Source organism: Nilaparvata lugens, chromosome 4 (assembly GCF_014356525.2).
Source record: "Nilaparvata lugens isolate BPH chromosome 4, ASM1435652v1, whole genome shotgun sequence".
Classification (NCBI taxonomy): Eukaryota; Metazoa; Arthropoda; class Insecta; order Hemiptera; family Delphacidae; genus Nilaparvata; species Nilaparvata lugens.
Window position 1 is genome coordinate 15,650,167 of NC_052507.1, and position 23,288 is coordinate 15,673,454.

The window sequence follows — 23,288 nt, forward strand, 5'->3', positions numbered from 1 at the left end:
TAATACGGTAATAAATTCTTTATTGGTCAACACTATAATTTAAAATATTCTAAATTTTTAGTAATACTGCAATATGCGAGTACAAAATAAATATTAACTTACAATACTGTACATAATACATTGATAGGTAATAAAGTAACTAAGGAAGCATTCAAATATAATTATTGATAATTAAATAATAAAATCTATCAAGATATATAACTCATGAATAAATTACAATCGCAATAAAGTTAAAATTATAGTTCATTGTACCATGTACCTGAGAATTTAAGCAGGAGCAGATTGGGTTTACAATAATATAATATATTTACATCATCAATAAAAAAATGAAAACACTACAATCTATTCGGTAATAATTCTATATTTTAATGATACCTTTTTTGTCTATAATATCTAGCTAAGAAGCTGGAGCAGTAAAAGCATAATAATTGCTATTTTGGACTACCGCACTCATTTTCAAGGGAGATTTTTGCAGCTTGAAATACGATCATGTATGATTGGATGGCATTTGTTATAAAATTATGGTATCACGGTGGGTGATCTATTGAAACAAATAAAAACGCTTTATGGGATATAGATAATCAAGTTAATAAAATTTCATTAATATAATGAAGTTTGCTATAGTTCCTTATTTGATCCAGGATGATCCGAGATACAATTGTTTATGAAAAACTAACAATACAAATAAAGAATTGGTCCGTTTACCAAATATTTATATAGAAAATTGATCATAAAAGTCAGTTTGAATTTTTTAATCTTGTTATTTGATAATCACTAAGTCAATAAGCCAGTATTATAGGAAGGTATGTTGTAAGTTTCCACTGAAAGAGAAGGCACTTAGCAATCCAACCAATCTAATATATTAAAATAGAATAACTTGAGCTATTTAAAAGCTGGATTTCATAATGTTTGATTGTCAATTAAGAAAAAATATCACACGATTTTAGAAGTTGGTCATCTCTTACAAAAGAAGAAAATGAGTGTACAAATTTATATCAATACCACTGGATGAAATATTGACACCAAGTTATATATTCAAAAATATAACTAATATCAATACAATATATTTAATAAAGGATCTATCAAAATGTCCTTTAAATTATTATTATAGAGATTTCATAATATTCCAATTTCAAAGCATGATAGCCAAATGATTTTAATTCAATTATTCTTTTTGAACAATCTCAATAAGATCCTTCAATATATTTGAAAAACTGTGTAGAGTTGATCTTGATGCTCTACTACCAATTATAGTTGAGTTCAAGCTTTGATTCAATATAGAAATTTTCATTCAACTGAAGAAATGCTGATTTTTTTCAAATTCCTTAGACAAATTCGAAATTAGCGTTGATCACCTTCAGTGGGAAATGTTTGCTGTGTATAACAGCATTTGGTAGTAGGATACTTTAGAAATAGTAGAGTTGTTTTTTGGCTCTAAATTTTGTAAAATTACGCAAAGGTTTTTCAATAAATTAATGTTGATTAGAGTGTAATATTTTTGTGCTTTATCTAGTTTCTTAACCGTCAAAATTTAAAATTATTAGTTTTTGTTGTTTTTAAGTGAAAATGAACTAAATTTCAGAAGAGTGAAATCATAACCTTATTTCGAACTTTAAAAATGTTATCTAAATTTGGGAGAAAAATAATGAATACAACGAGTATCCTTAAGCCGCGTTTACACCAAAGTTATTAACAAAATGTTAATAATTTCATTCTTATAGATTCTATTAGATTAAACATAACTTATCATACACATGATAAACGTGTAAACCCAGCTTTAGTTTTTCTCTCCCGTTCAGTCATCTCTAACTTGTAAAAATAATAAATGAATAAAATAAAATAGAACAACTTGCCAAGTCATTAGTTAGAAACTAGAGTGAAGTAATTTCAAAACTTCTATTTTTGAGAGGTTTTTGAGTTACAACACCTCAAACATTAAAACTGATGCCAGTTTAGAATTTAAATTAGATCTTGAAATTATTCTAATCAACAAATACTTGTTATTGTTTTGTATATCTCAGCATTCCTGAACTTGACATGACCTGAAAGTAAACACTAATATGTATAGGAATACTAGAATCCTAAACATTTACCCAAGTACATATGAATATTTTAAAATGAAGTTCCATTGTTCTAGTTATCAACTACGTAAAATTTTGACACACTTTAAATTTGAGCGAAGTTATTGAGAACATTGTATCGTTCATTTTGCAGTCGCAAGTTTTCCACGATATAAACTTAGATAAATAAATCTATCTGAATGATAGATAGACAATAGTCTAGTGTGTTATAATTTAAAAACAAAGAATTGTAAAAATGTTGATCATTTCCAGCAGTAGTGAATTCACATTGCTATACAATATACAATCTGAAACTATCAAATAATAATAGGCACACAATTTCAATTATCGCAGTATCAATAAAAAAGAAAAATTGTTAAAAGAAGTTTTACAAGTCTTGAATTATTAAAATACAAGTATAAATGCTTGTTAGATTTGTACAGATTTTTAAAACTATAAAGTTATTTTTACATAAAATGAAATGTAATTGAGTTGATGACGATATCAATAAGTAAACCCAAGATTTAAACAATATCGAAGAAATAACACAGGTACTTGAAAATATAGCTGGACATTCATCATACATTATTAAATACTATTTCGTTTTGATGATGCAAGCTCCAACATGAGTTTGAAATCAATAATGTAAATTAAATAAAAAAATCCATTATTGAAGTAGAGAGTTAATCGGGTTAGGACAAAGACACACAATACGTGAGTAATTCTACTTAAACTACAGTAAAATCTATGATAAATGTCTTCAAAAATGTGAGCCATCACATGGCTTCCGATTATATTGCTATCAAAATGACGAGTTACTATGTAAATAAGGCACGTAGTTGAACACATTATAGGATTCGAAGTTCGTTATCAGCAACTATTGTTATCGCCAGTTTCCTTTCAGGCCAAACGAATGTTTTTGGTAGCGTTAGCTGAAACAAAATTATTTCAACATGAACATACAGTACTATGAAGTAATACAAACTAGGTTTAAAATCTTAGAAAATGTAACTAACATTAGAATTTACAATACCCAAGAATTTATTGAATCTTAGAAGTTGTTAGAGAGAGCAGTAGTTGGTTTCCTTAAAATATTATACATCCAGTTATGGTAGAAAAATTAAGTTAATAATTATTTGCATAACTGGAAGTTATTCAGCAATTGAATAGTATTACATTTAAGAAATGAAAAAAGCTGGATAAGAAAGTTCAGTTGTTCCAAACAGAATAGTCTCAATAAAAACACAAATATGTAGTCAAATATCACGAATTTTATTTGGAGAAAAACACCAAAAATGTTTTGTAAAATTACTTGATCAGTTCAAAAATATGTTTCAAAACATGTTTCAAGTTCGGATTTTTGAACTGATCATGTATAAACATGTATAACACATTAACTGTATATGAATAGACATGGATAGCAACAACAATGTTAATCGAATACTGCCATTATAACTTGGACCTCACTATAGCCCTTGCTTATTTTGTCCTCAAACTCATTTAAGAGTTTGGAAATCGCTTCCCGGTGGTTTGGAATCCACCTTAACCTGTAAGTTTTATTCGCCTCGCATCATCATCTGTCTCATTAGACACGCTCAAGTCTGGAGCTCATGTGGTCATCACAGACTCAGTACATTGCAGATGATGCTCACATGAGCTTTATGCTTGTTAGTGGGTGAAGAAAAATGCGTTCGTGAATTGATGAGATGATGAAACGTTCATGCCATAGCGGGATTCGAACCCAACAATCAGGCGGTTGTAGCAGAACGAAGTTTGTAGTGGTCCTTACCACTAGACCAACCCGGACGGCCGGCATGCCAGTATATGTCCCTTAGGACATCAGGGTGTTTGAAAAAGAACTCCCTAGTTTTAGGTATAAATTTAACGTGTAAATTAATGAAAAACTACATCAACAAGTACATACAATGAAAGCGAGAACTTTCAAGTTTTGTTTAACATCAGTACACTTCAACATGGGATCCATTTGTTGCCCTGCACACGTCGAGACGATATTCAAGATCTCGCCATGTATTCACGAACATATCAGGTGTAACTGTCCCAACCACCGTGACGATTCTTTCCCGTGAATGGCTTATGTCTCGGATTCACTGTATGTGTCCCCAAAAGAAGAAGTTCAGTCGGGGCTTCGTGGTGGCCAAGCAATTGGGCCAGCTCTCCCTATCCACCTCCCGGAAAGTGTCTAAAGCCGCGCGCACATGATTACTGTGATGATGAGGGGCGCCATCTTGTTGGTAAAACACAAAACTGTAGGGGACAAAACTTGGACAGTTGTTGAATCAAACACCACAAACTAGAATAGTATAAGTCACTCAACTTTTTAAATATTCTATGACACATTAATACTAGAGAGTTCTTTTTCAAACACTCGGTATAGTGAACTATATTATTTGAACGAAAAGTTGGTGTTACCTCTTCAGGATTATTGAGTGGTTCTAGAACGTCGATCATCTCCTGTACAAAGTCGTCGGGGATGAGAACCTGTAGCCAGGGGCCATGCACGACGTAGGGCTTGTCGGCGTCTACGAAGGTGCCTGTCACTGTCGACGCCACTATTGTGATGGCCGTGTCACCCAACACCGACTTGAATGTGAAGTGGCGGCCATGTCTCACTCGACCTCTGCAAACATACAAACTATAGTTATTCCAACTTCTTGCAAACATGCGACACATGGACCTGCAGTATTTCTAATTTCTTCATTTTGGACATGAAATTGGACGGGCATTCTTGGAAGTGAAATAATAATAGAGTGGAAGTGAAATAGTTATTTGTGCAACTAGTGCTCAAAGTGACAGTTTGCTGCACCGAAAGAAACGTTTACTCCCGAGCCGTAGGCGAGGGCGGAATGGTTGGTTGAGTGCAGCGGAGGAACTTTGCGCACGGATTTCACATTAAATTTTTCCTACAGTTACCATTGAATATGAAAAGTGGGTAATTATGGGTAAAATTCCCTGAAATCCATCAAATGTTTGTGTGTGTGATGCTGTTATTAATAACAACCTTAATTTATTGTCAAATTGAATAATAATGTAGTAGTGTTTGAATGGCGGGGCGGCTGTCACTGATGTGGTGGCTGTCCTCGGTGTCCATGTCCTTGTCCATCGTTATTATTATAATAACAGTCACAGTTACCAACTTAATTTTGATTTTGCTGCACTGGTGCTCCATATAACCAACTAACTATTTTGCGTTGCCATGTTGCAAATCTGGAGTGCAGATAAATTTTTCCCGCACAAGAGCGGAAAAGTGATTCTTTGCGTTCTGTAATCAGTGCAGCAATGGCAGCTTTTCAAGGTAACTGTAGGAAAATACTATAACCTATCTTTTACTATTGTTACAAACCGGTCAGAAGCTTGGACACTCACTAGTCATAATATTAATGCCCTGAACGTATTCGAAAGAAGAATTATTAGGAAAATATACGGGGCAGTTAATGTCAACGGAAAGTGGAAAATAAGAACGAATGCCGAGATTGATGAAATTATTAGCAAGGAGCTAATATTGTTAGATTTATTAAGTCAAGGAGAATTAGCTGGCTTGGACATGCCTATAGAATGGATGAACGAAGAATGTAGAGGCAGATACAGATGCTCACAGGTAACATGATAGGAACAAGAAAAGAGGCAGGCCAAGGAAACGATGGCTACAGGACGTTGTGATGATTTGGCGGCAATGACAGTAAGAGGCTGGAAGCGAAAAACGGATTTGCGAGACGAGTGGAGCAAATCGTAGAGAGAGCCAAGGTTTACCCCGGACTGTATGTAGTGCTACGAAAAGAAGATAAAGATGAAGAAGAAGAAGAAGAAGAAAAAAAAAGAAGAACAAGATCTTTTACTATTCATGAAATTTGGGAGTGCGCTTGTAAAGGAGTTGATATTAATTCATCTACAAATATTTCATAACGTCTATACTATAGTTTCACAATTGATGTGAATGTATGTGAATTCTATGGGTCACTTTAGGCTTTTATTTTGATACTATTTATCTATATAATAAGAGAGAGTAGGGTTGTGTTTGTTCGTGTGTTCGTTTGTTCGCATCAAAACATATCAACTTGTGGATTGCATACCGGAAAAACGGGAATGATTTAGATCTCCAAATTTTGCTCATAGATTTTAAAAATATCAATCTCGTGCACCTGGAAGCCCAAATTTTAATTTTCCTTCTAGATTTTTCAGAATTAATGTTTAAATTTCATTAATGGTACATTTGATTTCATTAAAAAATCACCAAATCATATGGTCGAAATTAAAAAAGGAACATCTGTTTCTATATTGCTTTCTACCTGAAAAACATAGTTTTGAAACTTCGTTTTGATGCAATGTTTAGGCCTACACGTGGCATGGATTATTAATTTTTCAGCTAGAACAATTTTTAAGACAAATGCTAAATAAACGTCTACATTTTCATCAATGCTGTATCGGCAATATGAAAACGCATGCAGTTAATATGTCTTTCAATGGAGGTGTTGTTATTTACGCAAAGAAATTATATTCTTCCATTTTTATTTAATTAAAATTTCAAAATTATTCGACCCCTGATAGAATGACTGACTCACTGTACATAGGCATATTTTGAATTCTTCTAGATTTCATTACGTCTTAAGAAAGACCCTTGCGAAGCACGGGTTACCTGCTAGTATTGTATAAATGCAATGATGAATAAAGAACTATTCGATTGATTGATGTCAAAGCAGTAGTCCTGAATGCATTTTCAAAACTATTGCTTATTGAGGCTATCACAGTAAAGTTGAATATTTTTATAACACGGTTTCCTCGACCAATCGGAATCCATTATTTGACGGGGAAGAGAAATTTTCACATCAGACCTATATTAGAGCCTAGAGGAAGGTAGATGTATTCATTAGTTTTTTATTTTTCTGGAAAAATACCATAAAAGGTAAAGATTATGATGTACAAGATGTATAATGTACCTATCATGTTGTATGGTGCTGAGATATAGACGATGACAGAGAGAGAATGGAGTAGAATACAAGCAGGAGAAATGTGACTGTCGAAAATGAACTGAAAGGAAAAAAGGGTATCGTCAAATACTGTTATTGACACAAATATTTTTAATTTTATGCAATTATTTCTGTATATACAGTTATTTGAGACTGTACTGCAAAACATGAGACAGACTTGATGATTCTACGAGAATGATTTGATAAATAATATTCATTACATTGTTTTAATAATATGTAATTTTTAATAATATGTTCTATATTAAAAATGTAATAAAATAAATTATAAAATATTTTAGCAGCAATAAAATAATGATTATTTTTATATTATTAATATGAATGGATACCTTATGGCTAAAGGAAGGAGCACACCAGATTCCAGATTGAAAGTTAGATGAAGGGACTCCATGTGGCGAGTTCTCAGTAGTTCAGTCGATTCACCACTTTCAGCATCCCACTCTTTACTTAACGTGTCCTCTTCATTTGCCCTGAAAATAATACAAAACATCAACACCTTTAGAAAATCATGAAAAATAAGAATATATATTATATTTTTTTATTTGAATTTGTCAGTGATCCATCAATTTGACTAATTAACAAACACTTAATTAGTTTCAATTCATTTTATTTGGACATTTTTAATAGAAAATGTTTTAATACTTATGAATTTCCATCAACTCTTCCTCCTCTTCCTCCTCATCCTGATCATCATTATCATCATACTCCTCTTCTCCTTCCCTCTCAACTCTAATTATTGTGCAGAACTTGTTGAACGACCGCATCAAGTTCCTACTTTGACTTGAGACTCAAGCCGTTATCCGTTTGTATGTTGACGCTAACATTCTAATACTTTCATCAATAAACTTCAAATTTTCAACACATAGCCTATTCTTTGAACCATTAAACAGATCGTGTTCGTTGGCCAACGAAATTGACTCACTCCTCGGTCCTTTTAGAGGATATAACAGTGTTTGTCTTTTCGGTCTCAAAATTTTACAGTTTTTTCAAAGTTTGGAAGTTTCTGAATATTTGTAATCATTGGCGTAGATTGCTGTTTGGCATTGGGGAGGGATCTACTGGGGGGTCCGGGTTACAAATCAATAACTATAATTGATTTAATTCAATTTAGAAGTATTTTTTTTAATTCAAAAATGATTTTTGTGTGTTTTGAATTGTAAATTGAGTGCGTAACTGAAGAATGAAGTGACACATAACCTGGCTACATTTGGACTGTTGTAACAATTAGAATTGGAACAGTTTTGGGCCTGTGGTACTTTTCTGTAAGTTGTGTAATTCTGAATGATTAAATAAATAAATAAATAAAAAAAAACATAAGAGAAAACGTTGTAGTACCACTGTACTTCATCATTACAAATCACAAATAAGCTGTAAATCAGGAAATTATCTAGAGGAGAGGAGTATTATCAACAACTCTAGATAACCTCTGGACTATTTATTTTAAATTAAGGTAACCGCAATTTTGGGAGAATGCCTTTTTTTCACCCGGATTGTATCTATTGTCCATGGATAAATAACTTGAAGATATCTTATTATTATTATATGATCTATATTCATATATGCTCACTAAGCAAATCAATTGCATGTTTCATTTTACTGTGTCATTAATGTTTATTATTATTATGTGTACATTCAGCAATGACTTTCGAATGCTTTCATCAATCAACTTCATATTCTCAACACATATTCTTCAAACCATTATGAATTGCAGCCATAAGAAAAAATGTTAACTTACTGTGGCTGTAGTTGTGATTTGATAGGAGGTAGGACAGGCCTGGGATTTAGCGATCCTTTCTTGAATGCTGCCTTGATTTGTGCATCGGCGTGCAGAAGCGTGGCCGGCCCCTCCCTCAGGCATCCTCCTCCTCCCACCACTTCACCATCACCACCCCCTTCATCGTCGTCGCTCTGTCTCCTCTCATCACCATTTCCTAGACAACAATTATACATTTTTATATCAAGATTCTGCCTTCGCTCATCATTTCCTGGACAAAAATTTTCATCAATATTCTGCCTCATCTAATCACCATTTTCTATATAAGAATTAGCAATTTGAAAATCAGTAATACAGTAATGATTTTCTTATTAGTTTGCATCCACTAAACGCCTATAAAAGTAGTAGGCTACCTGACTTGTGAACAAATTCAAATCAGTAATTGAAAAACACTGTTTTTGTCTCCACTGAGTTGTTGCTAGCTATTTGATTCAACTAGATTACCAGCCAATCTTTTATAATTAGGAATATAATATAATATAATATAATTAGTCAGGCTTATGCAGTTGGCTTATTTCAACTTCCCCCTCCCTGCACCGAAAACTAGGTATCAACTTATGATACCACTTCTGTAAATTGAATGGAATTCTCTGTATAATAAAAGCTTGGGCTTATTATAGCCTACCTAATGTAATGCAATGCTGAGTGCTCGTCTTGGATAAATTAATAAATTGGATTTGACAACAAAAACAGTGTCTTTTCAATTATTGAGAAGGTCAACAGCATCTATATGTATTCATCAAATTTTATCTAGTCTCAGTAATAATGTGAAGATGTATTGAGCCAATAGAGTTAAGCTGAATTAGCCTAATTCTCAAAATTGTCAGCGTAACGTTCGGGTTTTCGACTGTTCAGTTCAAAATGTCAGGCGAAACGTAAAGTTGGTGGTTGGCCTCACTCAGGTATAAACCTTTCCTAAGACACACTGAAACACCCTCCCTTACAATATACTTTAGTGGGTATAGCTATAGATTCTCCCTCAAGACGAGCACTGAGCACACTTTAGGTATAATAAGCTACAGCTTTTATTATACAGATAATTCCATTCAATTTATAGAAGTGGTATCATAAGTTGATCCCTAGTTTTCGGTGCAGGGAGGGGGAAGTTGAAATAAGCTAACTGCATCGACCTTAATTTTCGAGATAACCTCATTCTAAGGATATGTTTGAAAAGAGGAAGAAATTTCTAATAAGATTCATATAATTTGTTTCCTTGTTTGATGTTTTTGAATTTTTTATGAGCGCTCAAACTGTATGAAATTCGGCTTTGAACTCGACGAATGTACTTTTCAACTTGAAGCGTTCATAAAAAACCAAAAACGTCAAAGGAGCAAATTATAAGAATCTGTTTGAAAATTTCCTTCTCTTTCCAACCATATCCTTAGGATTAGATTTTGACTGATTGTTTTCCAATTATTGACATTTTTCAAAAATATCGAAAAATCTATACAGAGTGAGTGTTCTGAAAAAAATGCCAGGGGGTGATTCCTCACATCAAAAGAAGAAAAAAGTTCTAATTAACATAGGTTCGAAAATGCTTGGTTACCAAGTTATACAGAGTGAACGATTTCGTCTGAATTTCCAGTTCCCCCTGCCTTACGGGTGTTTTTTGGGTGTTAATTAAGATGTTAAATTCAGCGTACTTTATGTAAAATGAACTAAGAAATTTAATAAAACCGTTTCCAGACCGTTAGCTACAGTAATTATTGACGAAATACGAAATAATAACTTGGTCCCGAAAAACAAGTTCCTTCAAGGTTTGAAGCAGATTTACTATATTAAATGTACAATAAACAAAACATATTTTCTTACAGAACTTGTAGAAAATTTAATTTCGAAGAGAAAGATGTAGAATAAGTCTATAATAGACAAACGCAACCTTAAAAATAATCCTTAAGTAATTACATACAAAACGCATGAAAAATTAGATTAACAGATTAACAGAGAGAGCTTAAATAAATTAGATTAAGAGAGCTTAACAGATTTTGTTTATTTTATCATGAAAAATGGACAAAATCTGTTAAGCTCTCTATTTTTCATGCGTTTATTATGTAGTTAAGGATTATTTTCAGACGAAATTCAAATATCTTTCACCCTGTATACTAAGCACTTGGTAACTAAGCATTTTCGGACAATATTAATTAGAACTTTTTTCTTCTTTTCATGTGAGGAATCACCCCCTGGCTTATGGGCACCTTTTTTCAGAACACCCTGTATATCTCGAAAACTAATGTTGATATAAGAAAATTTTAGAAAACTTTTTTGTGCTAATTGCATGTAGAATCTATGGTCTTTGACTGTTACTCATATTGTTAGACATCCTGTAAACACCCACGATTTCTGATTGGACTATTCCAATCAGCCCATTCAGCCAGGCCAATCTATGGTCTTTAACTGTTCCTTTTTTGTTGAACACCCTGTAAAAGCCCACGATTTCTGATAGGACTATTCTGATTTCTGATTCAGCCAGACCAAGCGAGTAAACCTATGAATTATTCCATTAGAACTTATATTTTCACTGTAACTGTGTGGGAATCCAACTTAAATCAAATCATGAGACATTACAGACTAAACATATATGAATGTGAGTTACCTGTGAGTAGTAGCGTGGCCATATCGGCATTGGCCCAGGAGCAGCGAGCACTGACTCCACTCAGGTTGGATCCATCCACCTCGATGCCTCGGTCCACCTCGTCCTGCGCAGTCGGGTCCAACTCCAGCATTGTCTCACCGCGCCTCATGTCCGTCACTAGCCATGGACCACCGGCTCTGCATTACAACACATACACTCATTATAAATTACAGTATTCAGTTCTGCATTACAACACACATACAGCATACACTCATTACACATTACAGTAAATACAGAGTATGGCATAAAAACCTGACAATTTTTGAGGGTTAATAATTAAAGTGAGCTTCGTACAATTAAAACATGTAATATATCAAATTGAAGATCAAATTTTGCAATTTATTGATTGATGTTTTATTGATTTACAGTAAATTATATAGATTACTCAAAAACTTTTTTTTATTTGAAGATTATGTCATCCAAATGTTTTCCGTTTATTGTTTTTGAAGGGACGGATTCAAGGATCCAAAGGTTCAAAGAACCCCACACGTCAACCAAAGCTTATTGTGTTCCCAAGTAGTAAGTTAGTTAGGCAAACCAATACCTGTGTCCTTTACAAGAACCAGGAGTTTTCACTATACTAACATCCCATTCATCACCTGGTTGCTTGTCGCAATCCAGTGTGATATGCTTGGCAGTCTCTTCAGACTGATTAGTCCTCGTGCCCTACGTGAGTTCCACTCATGGCCTTCTTTGAAGGTCCTTCCGCTAAGGAAGAGGTGGCCAAGTTGCCTCTAGGGCGCCCGGTCACCCTTGACTCAGCCTCTTGACCCACATTTGTGCCTTGAGTTTCACCCATCTCTGGTCTCTTGGATTTTTTCCCTCCGAAACTTCGCAGGGTCAAAAGCCTCACCTCTCCCAAGAAGTTCTGCCTAAATGGCCGCCCTTCTTTGAGCAGTGGTGAGGTTTGGTCTCTCCACCCAAAACTTGTTACCTACGTGAGTTCCACTCCTGGTCTTTTTGTAGGTCTTTCCGTTGAAGAAGGGGTCGCCAAATTACCTCTAGGGCACCTGGCCACCCTCGACTCAGCCTCTTGACCCGAATTCGTGCCTGGAGTTTCACCCATCTCTGGTCTTTTGGGCTTTTCTTTTTGCCCCTCCGAAACTGCCCTGACGGGGCTGATCCCGTGGGTTTGAAGGCAAGGCAACTTCTGGAGTTGCCTTGGGGTCCCTTTTATTTGCCTCCTACGACAAGCAGGGATACTGTGGGTGAATTCTGGTTTTCAACACATTCTTGAGTACAATGTTCGACTCAAAGCTCCCCCAACCCAAAGGGGGCAATGTTTTCCGTTACTTTTCACAAACTCACTTAACCTAATTCTACTAAAATTTGCCATTGCTCGCTCAACCATCATTTGTGGAATTGCTTCAATTTCTCGTTGAATGACTTCCTTTAGTTCTGTAATTGACTGTGGTCGACTACTAAAAACTTCATGTTTGGGATAGCCCCACAGAAAGAAATCACAAACTGCTAGATCAGGTAAACGCGCTGGCCAAGGGATGTCGCCAAATCGGGAAATCAAACGTCCAGGCGATGTGCCCAATCATTTGCATTAAATTGTTGCACTAACATTATCTTATAAGGATGGAATTTCAGATCGGAATGAAGAATTCGTCGTACACTTCGATCAGAAATGGCTAGCGCAACAGCATGTTTCGCTGCTGAACGTCGTGGAGCTGATGCTGAACCGTGTAACAGCTACTCTTACTGCGTTAATGTTTTCAGGCGTCTCACAGTCCGTTTTCGTCTTCTTTACTGGGAACAGGCGCGTGTCGATTTAAATTGAAATGTCTGCGAAATAAACGCTGTGTAAAAATAACTGAGTCATTATTTTAAAAATAAGCTTCAATCACAAACGCTCGATTTTCACTTGACCACGACATACTGGCTACTGAAATGGCAAGAATAGACCTGTCGATGTACAACATTCCCGCCTTTTCAATGACAGTGGTGCTTACATAACTACAAAATCTTCAGATTAATATGCCGATCCCTGTAATACTATGCCGTAATAAAAATATATAATTGAACAGATAAGCTGAGAATTATACAATCGGACATTCTGGGTGTCTTGTCGGCGAGAAATCGGTGAGTGGGAAACGGCCATTGCAGTAAGAGATATCAGTAAGGAACTGACGACAAGAGAAAAACAGTATTTTTTTATTTTCAATTAAAGTTTTAAAGGGCAACAAATAAGAAACAGAACATTTAAAAGAATATTCCGAAGAAGGGGAGCAAAATAAAATGATTGAAGGAGGAGTAGGGACGGAGGACAAGAGTGAAACGGGAGTAGGAGGAGAAGGCAGAGAAGTACTAAAGAAATCAAGAAAATGAGGAAGAGAATAAGAAGGAGAAGTCAGAGGAAGGAGGTGTAGGAAAAAATGATAAACAGGATACAGGAGCTGGTTAGCGAGGAAGAGAAGAAGTACTAGTAGAAGAAAATTATGAAAAAGAAGAAGCCGATGATCGATAAGAAGAAGAACATGACAGCGACAGGAGAAGTATAGTGAAGTTCACGTTATAATGGCAGTGGAGAAAGATAGGAGAGCATCGTTGCCGATTCTCTGTCTTGCCACTGCCTTCTATAAAGGATAGCTCATACCGGTATATCTGATGTAATATCAACTGTTCATTCTTGTTAAAAAATTGAACTCGCTGTGGGCGAGCCCACAGCATATGGCCAAAAAAGTGTATAATGCTATTCAAATTGAAATTCGAGAACTGAATTCTGAAATAGTCTTCAAGAAAAAATTGAAATTGTGGTTAAGTGAGAGATGTTTTTATGACATTGGTGAACTTTTGATTCAGTAATATTTATTATTATATTGAAAGTTTGAAAAGTTTAGATAATTTAGTCAAGTATTATCAACTAAACGGATATTTGTGTCTTTCTTTTGAGAAATGCAACATGGAAAAATATAAATGTGAACAAAATGCTTGTAAACATTTACTCATTGCAGCGTTCTTAGCAATAAATGTGAACAAAATGTTTGAAAACATTTTTCTCATTGCAGCATTCTTATCAATAACACATTGAAAGCCAGGTTATTCATTTTAAAATTTTACATTCTAAAAACATACGTATGCTTTACGTTATTCAACATTGCATACACATCTTACATATACACAAGTATTCATGAATGGAATAATAAACATGTATACAACATGACACTCATGTCCAATGGAACCCCCTTTCAACCCACATAACTGCAACAGGAGTTGGTTTTTCGCGCTGTCTTGTAGAATGCTTTAGATTGCAAGCTCAGGCCTTCAGACTTTGATACGAGATCGTCCAGTTTCTCTCCGCGTTGGAGTACAGCCTCTATCGTATTGTGCAGAATGATTTTGGTTTCATCCAGCTCATCCTGTATCTTGGTCATGGCATCAGCTTCGTGGGGATTCTGGTATCTGGTTAGATACGCTGGCAAATTTGGAAAATTTATATTTGCTTCAACTGCGCCCGGCCATTCACTCGACGGAACTTTACTAGCAAATTCGTCTAATACTTTTGTAATTAACGTATGTGCAACTCTGTGTGGATATTCATGATCTGATATTAGGACACCAGCCAAGTTATCTGCTCTTACATAGACGTGACATGTGTATTCTCCTTCCTTGACAGATTGTCTAGCAGCTGTTTGAGTTCTTTCAACTATTGTTTTACTAACAAATGCCATAAATTCTTGAACACTACTTCGTTGAAAGAAGCCAAAGGAGCTCAATTCGTAAGAACTCTTTAACCATATCGCATCCCCGAAATTCATAAGCTGACGAATAGCCAGCTGTAAAATATGAACACGATCATTTTAGAGAATTGTGTTCTGTTTATCAATAAATAAAAATAGCAAGCGAAGCTCGGGGCCCCGATATTATTGATTATATTTCTACATTGTTGAAAAACGATCTGACAACGTTGGGTAGCTAGAAAAGGATAGCGCTATCCTCTGTCAAATGATTTAAGTATAGTAACCAATGTTAATCAAATACTGCCATTATAACGTGGACCTCACTAAAGTATATGACTCATAATTTGAGTGAAGAACAGTTTTGGGCAGTACCTGTTGATCCTCTTCCCAATCATTTTAATGAATTGTAAATTAATACATAATAAACATTGAAACTGACCCCGGTAGCCGCCTCAGAATGTCTAGGACGCCAGGCCCGTTCCAGCGCTGGGCAGCGACAAGCTCCTCGCGACACACCCCAACCACCTGCACAAAGTGGACTGAGCCGGTGGGCGTGGCCACCACGCCCAGCTGTGGATCCGCCCCCATCAGCATGTGCTGGATGCGAGACTCGCTGCTGCTGTCCAGGGCACAGTGCCACGACACGTGGTCGCCCAGGCACAATGTATTCCCTGCAATAATTCATTCATTTATCACATCATTCATTCTTTCATTCATTGATCACATCATTAATTCATTCAACAATTACACATTTTACGCATTCAAGTCCAATAGCAATATTGGTAGGATCTAAAAAGTCCCGAGGGGTTAATATTCCGGGTTCCGTGGTGGTCAAGCAATTGGGCCAACTCTACCTATCAACCTTCCCAGAAAGCAAGTGTCTCGAGCCACGCGCACATGACTATTGTAATGAGGAGGGGCGCCATCTTGTTGATGGGTCTGCTACTGCAGGGGGGCAAGACAGTTGCTCAATCAAAAACACCACAAACTAGAATAGTTTGTATAACTTTTTACAGATTCTATGAAAAATTAAAACTAGGGAGTTCTTTCTCAAACACTCGGTACAATGTTGCCACGTTGAACCATATCGATGCTCGGAACAATGATAGAACATCGACTAATCACACATCGTTCGAATTGCTTTGTTTGGGACAGAGGCAGATTTGAACGTTTGATACAACCCGTCTTGACTTTTTAATATTAAAAATAATAATAATAAAAATTGAAAATATGAAATTAAATAGATTATTAAATCTTTTCAATGATTGAATTAGCCTCAAAATAACAGGGAGGACAGTGTCCAAGTGCGTCACTGCTGCATTCGCCATGGTCTAAGTTCATCAAGATCTCAGTACATCAACATCAAGTGCCTAGCTTGATCATTCCTTGAAATACTGAGGTAAGCGGGAAGTTGAGCCGTTTAGTTCGTGAAGTCTCAAGGCATAACATTTTCGTTGCAGGCTGATACACAGTCAGCTACTCAGTTTCACACTAATTAGGGATTAGAGAGAATGGGTTATTACTCATTTCACAAATTCAAGTCCAATTGCCATATGAAAGAGTTCAAGTTCGACAAGATCTCACTTCATCAAGTGTCTAGTTTGACCATTTCTTGAGATACTGAGACAAGTGGCAAATTGAGCCATTTAGTTCGTGAAGTCTCATGGCATCATTTTGTTGTTGCAAGCTGATAAACAGTCAGCTGCACCGTTGCACACTAATTAGGAATAATTGAGCCTGGACCTGGGTAAGAGAGAAGACAGTTAAAGGTTAGACTAGGGGTTGTGTTTTTGCCTTTAAAAAGTAATATGCTAGTATTATTTGATAATTTTAGAATTAATATGATACTGTATCCAATCCATTGGACTTTCTGAAAGTGACAGGAGTTTGACGAACTGAAAACTGGACATACTAAAGTTGCCTATCCGGGCTGATTCTTGATTAACTGAAATCTCGATGAAGTGGATGCCACACAAAAAGAAAATTATTCAAATAAGATGTTTTATATGTGGGCTACAGTGAAATGAGCAATTCCGGCCATGGGCGACTCTTCCAACTACAACAAAGTCGTGTTTTCTTCAATGCATGGGTTAATGAAAATGAGTGGTAATAAGAAAATGAGTGGTAATAAGAAAATGAGTAAGATTGGAGAGAATAGTTAAAAATACCAAGAGGAAACAAGTAGTTACAAATCAGAAGTTTCAATGCGCATAAATAAGAAACAAAAACAAAATGGAGTGATGAAAGGAATGCTAAACTCACAAGAAATGAAAAGCTGGTAGGCAAATAGAAATTGAAATTTATCTCAAGAACTTAAAGTCAGTAAAAATGCCCATTTTTATTTGGTAATTTTGATTGTATAGTCAATATGATGTAAATTGATTTTTGAACAAATAGTGGTATTGACAACATCAAAGTCTAATTCTTCCAATTTTTACTTGGCATCTTCCACCTGGGAGTTTTATAACTAATCATGAGTTACAAAATATCATTTATCCAAATAAATTTTACAAATTAATTTAGAACACAAATATATTGAATCAATTACAACTTATTCTTTATTTTTGTGAGCATTCAAACATCTTAGAGTCTTGGTATTGAAAGTACATGGTGTTTGGAAAGTCACTGTGCACTTGAATTATGGAACTGAGATACTTGGTGTTCAGTGACTTAACGAGCATCCTATAATATACAGATAAGAGGATTTACCTGATTGGAAGACATATTTAGCTAAAGCTTGCATGAGAGTTGCTGGCCAGGTGGGAGGCCCCGTTTCCCCCGGTTCACGCTTCAGTCTGAAAGTCAGCTCAAATCCAAAGCCGCTCGGCGTGTCAGGTCCGGTCACTTCATGCACTCTGCCATCGCCATGTAGGTCTGACAATCCAAAACTGAACAAGAGACACACAATTACTAATCAACGAAAGTTTCAGATTTTGAGTTAAGTAATGTTACACGGATGTTTAAAGGGGATAAGATACCGGATAATATATTTTAATATTGTTATTGTGATATATGTTGGATTATCTTACAAGTTTTGTCTATAATAGTGTTTTGTGATATCTTTAATATTGTTTTCAAGTGTGACATTTTCAAAAATACAGGTTACCATCCAACCTTTTGTAGTTCCAGGGCTTATAACTCCCCAACAATGCATCGAAAATTAATATTATTCGTAGGATTAAAGAGAATTAAATTATCTTTTATTTGATCTAATTTTCCACTATTTCATGCTATCCTTCTATGGTTATAGCAGCTATAGTGTCGTGGATGAATTCTTTATTCACAATAGATCATTTGACAAAGAAATTTAAAGGGAATGTCCGGAACTCAATTTTTGACTCTGATGCTCTAGTAGGACTAGTTTAGAGGTGAGCATATCATTATTTTTCATCTCTAACCCCTCTACTGAGAAGGTGCGGTACCGCTAAGTTGACACTTGCTGCAAAATGGTACAGATTTTATCCATTCAACTATATTTCCAATAAATTAATGACTTATTAATATTTTTTACTAGAAAGTATTCAGGTACCGGTACCATGTTAATAAATTTATTACTTAAATATGTAAGTGAATAGGCCAAACCTTATGTAGTGCCAGTGAGGTGGTATGCCTTGTTCGGGGTTTCCAGGATTAGAATACATACTAATATAGTCCAAAGGGTCTGGTCCACCAAGCCTGAAAGAAATAAGAAGTTTTAACAAAACACAAAACAAAGTCAATAAAACACTTCATGATTCAAAAAAGAATTGCTAACAAAAGAGAAATATTATAATTATGTAAACAAAATCGTCTTCATCTGGTATGAGATTTAGAGCTTGTAAGTAGGCTTTAGTCCATAATAGAAATTCCTTCAAATTTTTGATTTATTTATATTATTATTGTGAGTGATGTATTGTCTTGAAGAAATAAACCAATTGAGAATCTTGAAAAAAAACTTTTAGACTTGAAAACAAATTCATGATTTATTATTTTGTATCTTTTTGATGATGATAGTTAAGAAAAAAGAATATAATCATTGATATTTTTAGGATGTATCAAAAGGTGGTCAATTATTAGTCTACATAATATGAGTATGAGGTCTTTATAAAATATGAAAGACTGAAGTTTCTTTCGAGTAATTTACTATTTTTATTTCAATTATGTTATTAACTGAGTTTAAATTCATATTGTATATTACTGTTAGTACTGTTACATGATAACCTAATATTTATGTGGTGAAGAATTATTGATTCAGTTGATACTGTTTCATGTCATTACCACATAAATCTATTTAGAAAACAGAGACAGTTGATAATGATGGAGAGAGAAAGAAGAAAGAGAAGAGATTGGCAGTTTCACTTCCAAGAGGAAAGCTTGTTATTGATCCAACATGAGTACTTCCAAAAACTTTCCAGTATCTACGGTTTAAACTTTCCAAGTAATTTACTGAACGATATGAAGAGTTTACAAATAACCGGCGATATTTTCTTAATAATTCAGAAAAGCAAACGAAGTTGCTTAAATGAATTCAGACTAGCTGAATTGATTATGGGTTGATTCCCATTCCTCCAGGACTCCTTTTCATTATCTCTCACTTCTTTACTCATGTGGATGCTACATGCGTTAAATAACTATGTTAAGATTGCAAAGGGTTTTGATAATAATAGGTCATGGAATCTATTATAGAATTTTGAGTATACAAATGGAAGCTAGTTTTTTTTTAAATTCTATGATAAATTAAATATATAGCCTAATAAATAGTTAGTTGGTAGTGATCATTCTGAATCAACACTTTTTTATCAAATTTAAACTTTTTTGTAATTAATTCAACCTTTTTGTAAATTATTTGATAAAATTCAAATAATAATCCAAATAAAGGCAAGTTTTTTTGGTTACTGGAATGAACTATAGATTAAATATATCTTACTCGGACTTTACAATTTTACAAAATATCAACACTTCATCGATTTCAGTTTTGCAGGGTTTTTTATTCAAGTTCAATTCAGGGTTTAAATTATGTCAAAAAGTATAAGAATGGAAAATCCAGATCAACCTATTCTATTTGTTTTGTTATTTCTTAGTTCAATACATTATATCACTAATACAGAAAAGATTAGAAAAGACTAAAAGATCAAAGGACTAGGTCTTATTATTGCTTGGTCCAAACATTCAACACAAAACTGAAAATGTATTTGCAGAATGAAAGAGCAAAATTTTAAATTATAATAATTTAGAGCATAATAATTTGCATATTAGATCATAATAATTGGAGCATATTAAAATTATAATAATGATTATTCACATTCTGAAACGAATCAAGCTGAAAAGTCATTGTTTGGAATCATTGATGAGTGTCTATACTTTTGAATGTATCATTTTGTAATTTTTCAATTATTCTTAAACAACGGATTATGCTGCTATCCCCCGACTGGTCTTTTGACATATATTTAATTGATCTCATATTTCATTACCTCTATTTGAAGTTTAAACTATAAAAAAATAAGTTCCACAACAGACTTATAAGCTAGACTCCAAATTATTTTCGGACTTCAATACTTCAGGAATTTATTCCATAAATTGAAGAATTTTTTGGGTACATATCATGAAAATAACACATTAATTTTTCAGAACTACCATTATTCATCTGTATTCCAAATCATTCAATAAATTAGTGGTTCTCAACCTTTATTGATCTGCGCTCCCTTGGAAGCATGATTTTTTCTTATACTACCCACACACCTTATATTGCTCAAATAAATATCAGGAAGGTAACATCTTGATAATATAGATCTCCCGTTGGTTATTAGCAGCTATTATTTCTAATAATAATTACAGCTAATAATAGCAGTTATTAGCAGCTTGGTTATTGTAATGTGCAGAGATTAGTTCAAAGCTGGTAAACAATTGAAATGCGGCATACTAAATTACGTATTTGCGTTTGGCTTTATTTACATTATTTACTCTAGGAATACTGAAGCACTATACTTGAAATGATGTGTTTCTGTGCCTTATCTCAAAGTCTGTTATTTCTGTTTTTTTTATAGCGTAATTTGGAATGTTCTCACAATTTAGGATAGAGCCACAGATATGGTAGTTCTGTGTTACATTGAGGAGCCTTTTTAGTACTGGGAGACTTGTCCACTGTAGTCTCCTCTCTGTGAGAGAGAAGATCCTCACAGTCTTCTCCATCAATATTTTTCACACTCTTTGCAGTACACATGCAGATGTGGGGAAGCTTGCATCCAGCCATATGAGAGCAGAGGAATACTAATACTGGATGAATCTTACCAAAGCCTGAACAGGACTCGGTCGTGTTTGACACATCTGTCAGGCTCTACAAGCAGCTACCAGCAATTTACCAACTGGACAGCTTTGGAGGGTCTGAGAAGCTTATTAATAGATCAGCTTTTGCACTCACTACGTGAGTTTTTCATGTCGGACAGCAGCTTATTATCAATTAAACTCTTATTTTTGATTCTATAATGTTTTGAATGATTTTGGTTTAATCCATCGCGATACCGGTACTTTGTTTCACCAGCAGATTTTCCTGCTTTGTTTTTGATTATGTGTCCCGGGGGTCTGTTACATTGAGGACTAAAATATAACTAGGCGCCACCAGATTAAGATAAGAGTAGCAGTAGTGAACGGGCAGTGAGACTGTCCATTCCCTATGCTTTCATTTATAATGACAAACCAAGATAAAATTTAGACCACTTTAGTGACAACAATACCAGCCGGTTTCAACAATTGAGAGTTGTTTATCACACTCAAACAGTCAAGATGGATAAATTGAACATTTTAGATTATATCGTTTCAATTTCCGATGTCTTGTTCACTGTCCTGGGATCAGGGAATAGTCAAGCCTTTGTATGAAGGAAGATTAATACATCCTTTGAAAAAGATAGAAGAAAATATTTATATAAGAGTAAGTTTGCTGGGATCAGGGAATAGTCAAGCCTTTGTATGAAGGAAGATTAATACATCCTTTGAAAAAGATGGAAGAAAATATTTATATAAGAGTAAGTTTGCTAAGTAAAATTAGCTAAATTAATTTTTTGAAGCATTTATTTATTCAGATTGTTGATTTAGTGTATAAATTGAAATGGACATAACCTACATAATATTTGGACAATTCAAAACAAAATTAGGAGATTGAAGAAGTTTTGGACAATAGCCTGTTTTTTATTTTCCAACTACTGTATTGTTTATTCTCTCCAATAAATAAATATTGGAATGAAAAAATTATGTTTTATAGCAAAGATACACGATAAAGTCGAATTTTAGGTTATACAAATGGGAATAAACACTTGATGTATTTAATATTACATAATTATAAAAATTAAATACACATTTTGTTGTTTATTCAAGGATTGCATGGTGGGCAATTGATAATATCATGATAATATCTTAATGAACATTGGTAATTAATTTATGAATCTAACAAAATAGCCAGAAATGTTACATGAAGTTGGAAGAATGAGAATATGAACAAATAAAACTACATAAACTTATCTATAAATACATTATTATTAATGTGGTTTAAAACTAAGATAACCTAGACCAAAAACTTTTACAGAATAGCCTACAAAGTATCACTTTTATAGGTTATTTTTTTAAATAAATCTATTTTGGTGAATTAATAATAAGGTATATCATGAATCAGAAAAATAAGGAAATCTCACCAATATTTGACAAGGGCTGCTACTTGAAGCGGATTTGCCTGGTCCGGGTATATTCCGCGACATGACAAAAATAAAGCTTCCAAGCCAGGCGGAGTAGGTGGAAGGAAATTCATTGGAAGATTTCGACAGTGTATTTCTTCATTAGCCATTTTACGGAGAAATGACTTGATATATTTTTGACATCAATATTTAACAACAAAAATTAGACTAATATGATAAAATAACATTACATAATAATTTAATTAAAATTGATCTACGGACAACAATAATTCTTGCAGCAGAACAAATTTACTTTTACAAATCAACAAAAACATCAATGCCATCATGTGCATCCTTTTCCTTTTCCATATCCAACAGTTATTTGATACAAGTGGCAGTGATTGGGAGACATTATAAATAATTCTAATAATTAATAAGATAGATTGATAATATTATTATTATTTTGATTTGTATTGATTTTTATCATTTGTCAATT

At 34.2% G+C, this 23,288-nt stretch overlaps 2 protein-coding genes across 2 annotated transcripts; both read right to left on the bottom strand.

Moving 5' to 3' along the window:
- Window positions 1–23,147, bottom strand: LOC111045034 (suppressor of fused homolog). Its single transcript, XM_022330338.2, has 9 exons — window positions 22,814–23,147; window positions 18,735–18,827; window positions 17,862–18,040; window positions 15,592–15,823; window positions 11,428–11,603; window positions 8,796–8,991; window positions 7,390–7,530; window positions 4,491–4,698; window positions 1–2,992 (listed from the first exon to the last, which is right to left on the bottom strand). Exons 1-9 carry the CDS (start codon window positions 22,960–22,962, stop codon window positions 2,909–2,911), a joined length of 1,458 nt encoding a protein of 485 aa, XP_022186030.1. The 5' UTR covers window positions 22,963–23,147; the 3' UTR covers window positions 1–2,908.
- Window positions 14,305–15,210, bottom strand: LOC111057460 (synaptobrevin homolog YKT6). The gene has a single exon (XM_039426753.1). The coding sequence runs from the start codon at window positions 15,141–15,143 to the stop codon at window positions 14,661–14,663; it is 483 nt and encodes a 160-aa protein (XP_039282687.1). The 5' UTR covers window positions 15,144–15,210; the 3' UTR covers window positions 14,305–14,660.
- Window positions 23,148–23,288: the final 141 nt, after the last annotated feature.

Excerpts from the sequence above, each read along its gene's own strand:
- LOC111057460 (XM_039426753.1), bottom strand. The coding sequence starts at position 15,143 with ATGGCATTTGTTAGTAAAACAATAGTTGAAAGAACTCAAACAGCTGCT.
- LOC111045034 (XM_022330338.2), bottom strand. The coding sequence starts at position 22,962 with ATGGCTAATGAAGAAATACACTGTCGAAATCTTCCAATGAATTTCCTT. Across the intron at positions 15,824-17,861 it reads TAAATATGTCTTCCAATCAG|GGAATACATTGTGCCTGGGC; the intron begins GTAAATCCTCTT and ends GAATTATTGCAG. Across the intron at positions 2,993-4,490 it reads CACTCAATAATCCTGAAGAG|CTAACGCTACCAAAAACATT; the intron begins GTAACACCAACT and ends ATTTTGTTTCAG.